General features: G+C 53.0%; 1 protein-coding gene across 1 annotated transcript; it reads left to right on the top strand.

Annotated features, from left to right (window-relative positions):
- The first annotated feature begins 2,053 nt into the window (after positions 1-2,053).
- On the top strand, positions 2,054-3,408 carry LOC115318723. The gene is made up of 2 exons (XM_042290235.1): positions 2,054-2,153; positions 2,424-3,408. Exons 1-2 carry the CDS (start codon positions 2,054-2,056, stop codon positions 3,308-3,310), a joined length of 987 nt encoding a protein of 328 aa, XP_042146169.1. The 3' UTR covers positions 3,311-3,408.
- The last annotated feature ends 8,469 nt before the right edge of the window (positions 3,409-11,877 follow it).

Below are 11,877 nucleotides of genomic sequence, written 5' to 3'. Positions count from 1 at the left end.
CAAACTTCACGAGAATGTGATGCAAGCGGTTGGGATAGAACGCGGAAGTTTGAAAACGTTACGATATCTGAATAAAAAAAATGACAGAGAAAATGAATTTCTCTACGAGCCGACACGTCCACCTAAGCCTAATATCGTAAAAACAGAATTTGACATTGCGGACGATTTTGGGACTCATATCAAAGAAAAAAAAAAAAACAAAAACAAAAAAACTTGTCAATGAAAGAGAATATTGTTTTCGTTCTTGGTGAGAAGTTTTTTTTTCCCCCCGCTGGAAATAGATGCCACAGCTGGCGCCCACATAATAGGCTTATGTGACCCGATCCAAGCAATGTTATGTTGTCAAACTTCCGCGTTATATCCCAACCGCTAGCGTACATTCTCGTGGAGTTTGAGCTTTCTGTGATTTATAGTTTATTTACCTGGGCTGAAAAACACGGTCCTTTGGCTTACGTGATAAAGCAAACAATCATGTCATCGGTGCATCTTTTCAAGCGAAGTGCTCACGTTCGCTTGTGCCCCACTCACTGATAGTACAGCCATAGGTACAACCTCGGTACAATACTGATAAAGCTGGTGGCTCGAGCGTGTGGCTCCAACTTGGGGTTCATTCTCACGTCCTCTAACGAAAGTGAGACAATATAAATAAAAAAAAAAAAAAGTGATTTTCATGTGCTCCCGCTAGCAACTTCTACACCGGCAGGGAGTTCTTTCACGCTCGAGGCTCGCGAAACGCCCGATTGCTATCGAAGGTAGGAAGCTCGCACTGGAGCGACCGCGTAGCCAGGACGGCCACCCACCCCAAGGCCCAAAGTCAGGGTTGAAGGACCCTGCTGCGTAGCGATGGAATTACGACCGATTTAATAAACCACTTCTTTAACGTAGACGCTGTAAGCACCCGATAGAGCAGCACCGCTTGCTCGACATTGAGTTGCTCATGCTCTTGTAAAATTATGTGCAAGACAGAAGCTTTAATTTTACTATAGGAAAACGACGAAAAATTCTGTAGCTGTTGTGCCCAGATGTCACCGTTCAGGAGGAATCTCAAGAAGGGCATAAGCGGCACAGCTGCTACAGCGGCACAGGCTACTCGTGGCTGGTGGTGGCTCTGTCTTGGCTTTACTCGGTTGGAGGCACCTATACGTGATCAGATGCTCACTACACTGATCAGTGGCTCACTACAATGCCTCGTTGTCAGCCGCTCGCGGCCTAGCCTCTCGAGTACTGTATGTTCTGAACTCTTTCCTTCAGGTGCCTTCCCGCGCCCCCGACCCTTCGTCTTTTCCGCAGGCCCACGCAGGCCCTGCGCTCCTTTTATTTTACGGGCGACCGCTTTTCTTTTTATTTACTTGACTCGTTTGTTCCCCTCACCAAGCTGATCAGCATGAGTTCGAGGTGGAAAAAGCCACGAACATTGCGAAAGGAATTTGATGAAATCGCAAGTAGGATTGCGGCCGCAAACGCTACGGCCGCCGCCGGAAAATCCACCGCCGACGCCGCTTCAAGCGACTCTTCAAGGGACGCAACAAGCAGCGCTTCAAGCGATGACGAACCTTGCCCCGGCTCTTGTGGAAGCAGCACAACTGACGGAAGTGGAGCTGACCCTGCGACAGGCTGCGACCCAGCAGACGCGCTTGCATCTGAAGACGAGCCATGCAACGCAAGTTTCGAGGTCAGCGGAGCTACCTCGGAAGACTGTCCGCGCACGGCCACGGAGGAACTGGCTATCTTAGCGCGTCGTTTCAACTTCACACATGAAGCAGTGAATGAGACCGCTGCTGCGTTAAGGAGACTCGGCCACGACGTCCCTAAAGATGCCCGAACTATTCTCGGCACCGAGAGGAAGGCCCCGCTGGAGCAGGATGGAACTTTTATTCATTTTGGGCTGAAGAAAGGTATCGAGCAAGCCCTGCAAGGGAAAACAGTGCCACAGGAGCTTCTCCTCCAAGCAAACATTGATGGGCTCCCTCTTTATAAGAGTTCAAACATTGGCTTTTGGCCAATCCTTTGTCGCCTGACAAACTGTGGTGAAAGCACCCCTTTTGTTGTCAGTATGTTTTGCGACAGCGGCAAGCCTCCAGACCTCTCAAGTTTTCTTGACCCCTTCTTGAAGGAAATTCAAGAGATGACAGCCAACGGCTTCGTTTACAAAGGTTCGTGCCTAACCGTCCATTTAACAGCCGTCATATGCGATGCTCCTGCAAGGAGCTTTGTTAAGAAGGTCAAGGGCCATACTGGGTATCATGGCTGTGAGAGGTGCTGCCAGAAGGGTCGGCACATTGAGGGAAGGATGACATTCCCGGAACTTGAAGCACCAAAACGAACTGACAAGTCATTTCGTGACCAAGAGGACCCATTGCACCACGTGGGTGACTCGCCGTTCACTCTGCTGAAAAATGATATAATTTCACTTTTCCCCCTAGACTACATGCATCTAGTGTGTCTAGGTGTGATGCGCCGCCTGCTTCAAACGTGGGTTAGGGGGCGTGGATCGTTGAGGACCACGCAGAAAGAAAAACTCAACAGAAGACTAAAGTCGTGTGCCAAAGTATTCCCCCGACACTTCCAACGGAAGCCCAGAGGTGTGGACGAGGTCGACCGGTGGAAGGCAACAGAATTCCGGACCTTCCTCTTGTATGTTGGACCTGTTGTTCTGAGGGGCCTGCTTCCAGATCACCAGTACGAACATTTTCTCTTTTTGCATGTGGCCATAAGAATTCTTGCATCACCAGCTCACCACGTTGAGCATAACGCCTATGCCAGAGACCTGCTTCGTTTTTTTGTGCAGGAGTATGGCACCGTAGGACTTTACGGAGCACGGTTTTTAACCTACAATGTACACACATTGAGCCACCTTGCCGAGGAGTGCCTTGTCCACGGACCGCTTGACGCATTTAGTGCATTCCCTTTCGAGAGTTTTCTCGGAAAACTCAAGCCCCTGCTGCGAACACATAGCAACCCTTTGGCGCAAGTTAGCCGCAGGCTTTCTGAACATGCGGGAGCAACATGCTTCTCTGTTGCAAAACGAGTCACCCACACCATCAACAAAGGAGACTGCTACCTGATCAGGAAATCCCCAGTCATCGTTTTAGAGGTGTCTCAAAGCACGTGCGAAGTCGCTTCATTAACAAATGCTAGGAACTTTTTCGATGTTCCGATGAAATCATCTGCCCTAGACATTTTTAGAACCGATGGCCAGGACACTACAGTCAAGAGATTGCAGATCTCAGATGTTCATGGGTCCCAACAGTGTCTTCTTTTGCCCTCCAAGTCCGGCCATGTTGCCTTTCCACTCCTCCATATGCAGTAACTCCTTATCTTTCCCTCGTTTGTTGTTTTCGGCTGGCCAGAACTCTCTGCCGGACATTTGCTGAAACCTGTCGTAGAGGCTGTCGTCGGCTGTCTTGGTGGCTGCTTGGAAGTTCTCTCCCGGCAACGCGTGCGTGGTTGTTGATCAGTGTGTGGGGGTACAAGCTGCTTTTCTGCGGACATGGCTGTCTCCTCTTTTCTCAAGTCCGTACTGGTGCGTGGAACTGAGTGTTTGGCCTGTTCGGCTGCGACATTTGGCTGGCCAGAACTTTCTGCCGGACATTTGCTGAAACCTGTCGTAGAGGCTGTCGTCGGCTGTCTTGGTGGCTGCTTGGAAGTTCTCTCCCGGCAACGCGTGCGTGGTTGTTGATCAGTATGTGGGGGTACAAGCTGCTTTTCTGCGGACATGGCTGTCTCCTCTTTTCTCAAGTCCGTACTGGTGCGTGGAACTGAGTGTTTGGCCTGTTCGGCTGCGACATTTGGCTGGCCAGAACTTTCTGCCGGACATTTGCTGAAACCCGTCGTAGAGGCTGTCGTCGGCTGTCTTGGTGGCTGCTTGGAAGTTCTCTCCCGGCAACGCGTGCGTGGTTGTTGATCAGTGTGTGGGGGTACAAGCTGCTTTTCTGCGGACATGGCTGTCTCCTCTTTTCTCAGGTCCGTACTGGTGCGTGGAACTGAGTGTTTGGCCTGTTCGGCTGCGACATTTGGCTGGCCAGAACTTTCTGCCGGACATTTGCTGAAACCTGTCGTAGAGGCTGTCGTCGGCTGTCTTGGTGGCTGCTTGGAAGTTCTCTCCCGACAACGCGTGCATTGTTGCTGATCAGTGTGTGGGGGTGCAAGCTGCTTTTCTGCGGACATGGCTGTCTCCTCTTTTCTGGAGTCCGTACTGGTGCGTGGAACTGAGTGTTTGGCCTGTTCGGCTGCGACATTTGGCTGGCCAGAACTTTCTGCCGGACATTTGCTGAAACCTGTCGTAGAGGCTGTCGTCGGCTGTCTTGGTGGCTGCTCGGAAGTTCTTTCCCAGCAACGCGTGCATTGTTGCTGATCAGTGTGTGGGGGTGCAAGCTGCTTTCGTGTGGACATGGCTGTCTCCTCTTTTCTGGAATCCGTACTGGTGCGTGGAACTGAGTGTTTGGCCTGTTCGGCTGCGACATTTGGCTGGCCAGAACTTTCTGCCGGACATTTGCTGAAACCTGTCGTAGAGGCTGTCGTCGGCTGTCTTGGTGGCTGCTTGGAAGTTCTTTCCCAGCAACGCGTGCATTGTTGCTGATCAGTGTGTGGGGGTGCAAGCTGCTTTTCTGCGGACATGGCTGTCTCCTCTTTTCTGGAGTCCGTACTGGTGCGTGGAACTGAGTGTTTGGCCTGTTCGGCTGCGACATTTGGCTGGCCAGAACTTTCTGCCGGACATTTGCTGAAACCTGTCGTAGAGGCTGTCGTCGGCTGTCTTGGTGGCTGCTTGGAAGTTCTTTCCCAGCAACGCGTGCATTGTTGCTGATCAGTGTGTGGGGGTGCAAGCTGCTTTCGTGTGGACATGGCTGTCTCCTCTTTTCTGGAATCCGTACTGGTGCGTGGAACTGAGTGTTTGGCCTGTTCGGCTGCGACATTTGGCTGGCCAGAACTTTCTGCCGGACATTTGCTGAAACCTGTCGTAGAGGCTGTCAACGGCTGTCTTGGTGGCTGCTTGGAAGTTCTTTCACAGCAACGCGTGCATTGTTGCTGATCAGTGTGTGGGGGTGCAAGCTGCTTTTCTGCGGACATGGCTGTCTCCTCTTTTCTCAAGTCCGTACTGGTGCGTGGAACTGAGTGTTCGGCCTGTTCGGCTGCGACATTTGGCTGGCCAGAACTTTCTGCCGGACATTTGCTGAAACCTGTCGTAGAGGCTGTCGTCGGCTGTCTTGGTGGCTGCTTGGAAGTTCTCTCCCGGCAACGCGTGCGTGGTTGTTGATCAGTGTGTGGGGGTACAAGCTGCTTTTCTGCGGACATGGCTGTCTCCTCTTTTCTCAAGTCCGTACTGGTGCGTGGAACTGAGTGTTTGGCCTGTTCGGCTGCGACATTTGGCTGGCCAGAACTTTCTGCCGGACATTTGCTGAAACCTGTCGTAGAGGCTGTCGTCGGCTGTCTTGGTGGCTGCTTGGAAGTTCTCTCCCGGCAACGCGTGCGTGGTTGTTGATCAGTGTGTGGGGGTACAAGCTGCTTTTCTGCGGACATGGCTGTCTCCTCTTTTCTCAAGTCCGTACTGGTGCGTGGAACTGAGTGTTCGGCCTGTTCGGCTGCGACATTTGGCTGGCCAGAACTTTCTGCCGGACATTTGCTGAAACCTGTCGTAGAGGCTGTCGTCGGCTGTCTTGGTGGCTGCTTGGAAGTTCTTTCCCGGCAACGCGTGCGTGGTTGTTGATCAGTGTGTGGGGGTACAAGCTGCTTTTCTGCGGACATGGCTGTCTCCTCTTTTCTCAAGTCCGTACTGGTGCGTGGAACTGAGTGTTTGGCCTGTTCGGCTGCGACATTTGGCTGGCCAGAACTTTCTGCCGGACATTTGCTGAAACCTGTCGTAGAGGCTGTCGTCGGCTGTCTTGGTGGCTGCTTGGAAGTTCTTTCCCAGCAACGCGTGCATTGTTGCTGATCAGTGTGTGGGGGTGCAAGCTGCTTTTCTGCGGACATGGCTGTCTCCTCTTTTCTCAAGTCCGTACTGGTGCGTGGAACTGAGTGTTCGGCCTGTTCGGCTGCGACATTTGGCTGGCCAGAACTTTCTGCCGGACATTTGCTGAAACCTGTCGTAGAGGCTGTCGTCGGCTGTCTTGGTGGCTGCTTGGAAGTTCTCTCCCGGCAACGCGTGCGTGGTTGTTGATCAGTGTGTGGGGGTACAAGCTGCTTTTCTGCGGACATGGCTGTCTCCTCTTTTCTCAAGTCCGTACTGGTGCGTGGAACTGAGTGTTCGGCCTGTTCGGCTGCGACATTTGGCTGGCCAGAACTTTCTGCCGGACATTTGCTGAAACCTGTCGTAGAGGCTGTCGTCGGCTGTCTTGGTGGCTGCTTGGAAGTTCTTTCCCAGCAACGCGTGCATTGTTGCTGATCAGTGTGTGGGGGTGCAAGCTGCTTTTCTGCGGACATGGCTGTCTCCTCTTCTCTCAAGTCCGTACTGGTGCGTGGAACTGAGTGTTCGGCCTGTTCGGCTGCGACATTTGGCTGGCCAGAACTTTCTGCCGGACATTTGCTGAAACCTGTCGTAGAGGCTGTCGTCGGCTGTCTTGGTGGCTGCTTGGAAGTTCTCTCCCGGCAACGCGTGCGTGGTTGTTGATCAGTGTGGGGGGGTACAAGCTGCTTTTCTGCGGACATGGCTGTCTCCTCTTTTCTCAAGTCCGTACTGGTGCGTGGAACTGAGTGTTCGGCCTGTTCGGCTGCGACATTTGGCTGGCCAGAACTTTCTGCCGGACATTTGCTGAAACCTGTCGTAGAGGCTGTCGTCGGCTGTCTTGGTGGCTGCTTGGAAGTTCTTTCCCAGCAACGCGTGCATTGTTGCTGATCAGTGTGTGGGGGTGCAGGCTGCTTTTCTGCGGACATGGCTGTCTCCTCTTTTCTCAAGTCCGTACTGGTGCGTGGAACTGAGTGTTTGGCCTGTTCGGCTGCGACATTTGGCTGGCCAGAACTTTCTGCCGGACATTTGCTGAAACCTGTCGTAGAGGCTGTCGTCGGCTGTCTTGGTGGCTGCTTGGAAGTTCTTTCCCAGCAACGCGTGCATTGTTGCTGATCAGTGTGTGGGGGTGCAAGCTGCTTTTCTGCGGACATGGCTGTCTCTTCTTTTCTCAAGTCCGTACTGGTGCGTGGAACTGAGTGTTTGGCCTGTTCGGCTGCGACATTTGGCTGGCCAGAACTTTCTGCCGGACATTTGCTGAAACCTGTCGTAGAGGCTGTCGTCGGCTGTCTTGGTGGCTGCTTGGAAGTTCTCTCCCGGCAACGCGTGCGTGGTTGTTGATCAGTGTGTGGGGGTACAAGCTGCTTTTCTGCGGACATGGCTGTCTCCTCTTTTCTCAAGTCCGTACTGGTGCGTGGAACTGAGTGTTTGGCCTGTTCGGCTGCGACATTTGGCTGGCCAGAACTTTCTGCCGGACATTTGCTGAAACCTGTCGTAGAGGCTGTCGTCGGCTGTCTTGGTGGCTGCTTGGAAGTTCTCTCCCGGCAACGCCTGCGTGGTTGTTGATCAGTGTGTGGGGGTACAAGCTGCTTTTCTGCGGACATGGCTGTCTCCTCTTTTCTCAAGTCCGTACTGGTGCGTGGAACTGAGTGTTTGGCCTGTTCGGCTGCGACATTTGGCTGGCCAGAACTTTCTGCCGGACATTTGCTGAAACCTGTCGTAGAGGCTGTCGTCGGCTGTCTTGGTGGCTGCTTGGAAGTTCTCTCCCGGCAACGCGTGCGTGGTTGTTGATCAGTATGTGGGGGTACAAGCTGCTTTTCTGCGGACATGGCTGTCTCCTCTTTTCTCAAGTCCGTACTGGTGCGTGGAACTGAGTGTTTGGCCTGTTCGGCTGCGACATTTGGCTGGCCAGAACTTTCTGCCGGACATTTGCTGAAACCTGTCGTAGAGGCTGTCGTCGGCTGTCTTGGTGGCTGCTTGGAAGTTCTCTCCCGGCAACGCGTGCGTGGTTGTTGATCAGTGTGTGGGGGTACAAGCTGCTTTTCTGCGGACATGGCTGTCTCCTCTTTTCTCAAGTCCGTACTGGTGCGTGGAACTGAGTGTTTGGCCTGTTCGGCTGCGACATTTGGCTGGCCAGAACTTTCTGCCGGACATTTGCTGAAACCTGTCGTAGAGGCTGTCGTCGGCTGTCTTGGTGGCTGCTTGGAAGTTCTCTCCCGGCAACGCGTGCGTGGTTGTTGATCAGTGTGTGGGGGTACAAGCTGCTTTTCTGCGGACATGGCTGTCTCCTCTTTTCTCAAGTCCGTACTGGTGCGTGGAACTGAGTGTTTGGCCTGTTCGGCTGCGACATTTGGCTGGCCAGAACTTTCTGCCGGACATTTGCTGAAACCTGTCGTAGAGGCTGTCGTCGGCTGTCTTGGTGGCTGCTTGGAAGTTCTCTCCCGGCAACGCGTGCGTGGTTGTTGATCAGTATGTGGGGGTACAAGCTGCTTTTCTGCGGACATGGCTGTCTCCTCTTTTCTCAAGTCCGTACTGGTGCGTGGAACTGAGTGTTTGGCCTGTTCGGCTGCGACATTTGGCTGGCCAGAACTTTCTGCCGGACATTTGCTGAAACCTGTCGTAGAGGCTGTCGTCGGCTGTCTTGGTGGCTGCTTGGAAGTTCTCTCCCGGCAACGCGTGCGTGGTTGTTGATCAGTGTGTGGGGGTACAAGCTGCTTTTCTGCGGACATGGCTGTCTCCTCTTTTCTCAAGTCCGTACTGGTGCGTGGAACTGAGTGTTTGGCCTGTTCGGCTGCGACATTTGGCTGGCCAGAACTTTCTGCCGGACATTTGCTGAAACCTGTCGTAGAGGCTGTCGTCGGCTGTCTTGGTGGCTGCTTGGAAGTTCTCTCCCGGCAACGCGTGCGTGGTTGTTGATCAGTGTGTGGGGGTACAAGCTGCTTTTCTGCGGACATGGCTGTCTCCTCTTTTCTCAAGTCCGTACTGGTGCGTGGAACTGAGTGTTTGGCCTGTTCGGCTGCGACATTTGGCTGGCCAGAACTTTCTGCCGGACATTTGCTGAAACCTGTCGTAGAGGCTGTCGTCGGCTGTCTTGGTGGCTGCTTGGAAGTTCTTTCCCAGCAACGCGTGCATTGTTGCTGATCAGTGTGTGGGGGTGCAAGCTGCTTTCGTGTGGACATGGCTGTCTCCTCTTTTCTGGAGTCCGTACTGGTGCGTGGAACTGAGTGTTTGGCCTGTTCGGCTGCGACATTTGGCTGGCCAGAACTTTCTGCCGGACATTTGCTGAAACCTGTCATAGAGGCTGTCGACGGCTGTGTTGGCGGCTGCTTAGAAGTTCTTTCCCGGCAACGCGTGCATGGTTGTTGATCAGTGTGTGGGTGTGCAAGCTGCTTTCATGCGGACGTGGCTGTCTCCTCTTTCCTCTGTGTGGAACTGAGTGTTGGGCCTGTTTGGCTGCAACATTTGGCTGGCAAGAACTTCCTGGTGGACATGTCCGCCAGAAAGAAAGAAAGGCCGAAGACGTAATCACGAAAAAGCAACGTGAACATAATGAGTGACGGCCTACTTTTCTCAAACTGGCGTTGTTCATAATTACTGCTAGACTGAGTTCCATGCACCGGACCGGTGCATGGAACCGAGTCTTTGGAATAGTTATCTTTGATTTTTGGTTAAAGCAAGAAGTTCCTGCTGGACATTTCTCCTTTTTTGCGAAAAGTGTTGCGAGTTGCGTTGCACTGGTCTGGGGGCTGTGGAAATAAATGTTTTCACACAAGCATGAGTTTGTTGTGTTCATACAGCAGCAAAGTATTGTTTTGTGGCAATGACTGACTTTTTGGCAACAGAGAATTGGCTAAATTTCCACATCATATGTTCATTTCACTGCCCTGCATGAAGTTGTCAAGTATGTTTGCGTTCTGCCGCACGTCATTATTAGTCAGTCCTTGTTGCGGTGGCTCTCGTAGCAGTGGTTGAATTTCAATTGGTCTTTGCCAAGTGCCTTCTGCGATTTCTCCTACTGTCTGTGAGCAGTACGTCTTTGGAAAATGAACCTTCTGGAAGCGTTAGTTTCTGGATGTCTTTCTAAATTACTTAATTTGAAGGTTTGAAGTTGCAAAACATTGCGTCTGTCTGTGCCTTCACAAAGTTCTTTTCAAGTTGTACCTATATAATATCTTCAACCTTTAAGCTCTTAATTATATGTTTGTATACGTCTGATATTGCAAAGTTGATTTCTAAGTAAGAGCTTCCAATTAGCACCTAAGACCAGATGCGTAGTGGCCAGTCCAATTCATGAATCGCATGTATGCGAGTTGCGAGCAACGATACGGGCGACGGCACAAGCTACGTGAGTCAGCGACGAGCGACGGAGATTTTTCACTGTCGCTTGTCGCGTCGTTCGGTTTTTAGATCTCTAGAAAACGTAGCTCATCGCCTTGGTCGCTCGCTGCCAGAGCTTTCATGCGGTTTGCTTTGCCGCGCGACTGACCGAGCAACAGCGAAGCGGGTCGCCGTCACTTGTCGCTCGTGAAATCGCTTACATGCGTCGGGACGCGAGCCTCGCCCGTGCGCCGGCCCGGGTCACTTCGAGTTCACTGTGCCGAGTGTCCGACGGCGGTCGCCGAGCCTGGCTGAGCTCAGTGGACGGGAAGTTCGACTCATGTGCCGGTGACCACTGGCGCCGGTCGTGGCGGTGAGACCATGGGCTCGGTGTAGTAAGTACATACGCGTCAAGGCTGAACCCCTTGTAAGCGGTTCAGCGAGCGACGGAGATTTCCCACGGACGCTCGTCGCGTCGCTCGGTTCTGGATTTCTAGACAACGCTCATCGCTTTGGTGGTCGCTTGCTCCCGTCGCTTTCATGCTGTTTGCCTCGTCGAGCGACTGATCGACCGACAGCGGGTCCTCGTCGCCCTCCTTCGTTGCTTGCCAAATCGAGGTTTCTGTCGCTCGTGCGTCGTTGGACGGTTGGATTCTGAATGTCTAGAAAACATCGCTAATCAAAACTTATGCGACGGGAGCAAGCGACCACTACGGATCCAGAACCGAGCGACGCCACGAGCGACAGTGAAAAATCTCCGTCGCTTGTTTGCGCTATTGCTTGATAAAGTACTCAATCGGTGGCTATCTACACTGGTTGTCTCGGACCAAGTGAAAACAATGAACACCAAGGAAGGCCTCGGCTCGGTCGGCTCGGACCTCGGCCTCGGCTCGGTCGGCTTCGGCTTGGTCGGCTCGGACCAAGAAAAAACAGGGAACGCCAAGAAAATCCATTCCCTGGCAGGTCCGAGAAATTTTAGGGCCAGGCAATACAATGAAGCGCCACTGAACCTTCAACGCTGGCGGCCGTCTGGCTACATTGGTCGGCTCGGACCAAGAAAAAACAGGGAACGCCAAGAAAACCCATTCCCTGGCAGGTCCGAGAAATTTTAGGGCCAGGCAATACAATGAAGCGCCACTGAACCTTCAACGCTGGCGGCCGTCTGGCTACATTGGTCTGCTCGGACCACGGAAAAACAAGGAACGCCAAGGAAAGCGCTTCCCTGGCAGTTCCTTGGAATTCACGGGCCCAGAAATAGCAGCGAAGTGCCAGGCTGGCAGTTTACCGAATTCACTGGGCGGCCCCGGTCCAGTCTATTACGACCAAGGCCCAATCCTGGCCCCAGCTTGCCCAAGCAAGTGTGCTGCCTGGGTTGTTCACGGGTGAGTGACGGAAAGAACACTCGTCGTCTGAATGCACATTCGGATGTATGGGGCTTTGCTGACGTCACGCAGTCCCGAGACGTAGCTGCCGGGCAGCGAGACCGAAGAGCGATTCACTGCTGGGCGGGGTTCCTGCCCAGCAGATACTTCTCGGGAGTGCGTGACGTCAGCAAAGCGCGATACATACGCGAGTGTGCATTGAAGCAACGCGTGTTCGTTCTTCGCTCAACATTAAAACGC

The sequence above is a fragment of the Ixodes scapularis genome, unplaced genomic scaffold (genome assembly GCF_016920785.2).
Source record: "Ixodes scapularis isolate PalLabHiFi unplaced genomic scaffold, ASM1692078v2 PGA_scaffold1__304_contigs__length_218370807, whole genome shotgun sequence".
Lineage (NCBI taxonomy): Eukaryota > Metazoa > Arthropoda > Arachnida > Ixodida > Ixodidae > Ixodes > Ixodes scapularis.
This window is presented reverse-complemented; position numbering and strand designations above follow the sequence as displayed.

What these genes read in the sequence shown, in the direction of transcription:
- LOC115318723 (XM_042290235.1), top strand. Translation starts at nt 2,054, where the DNA reads ATGTTTTGCGACAGCGGCAAGCCTCCAGACCTCTCAAGTTTTCTTGAC. An exon ending in CAACGGCTTCGTTTACAAAG is followed by an intron (nt 2,154 to 2,423) that starts GTTCGTGCCTAA and finishes TTTTCCCCCTAG; the next exon opens with ACTACATGCATCTAGTGTGT.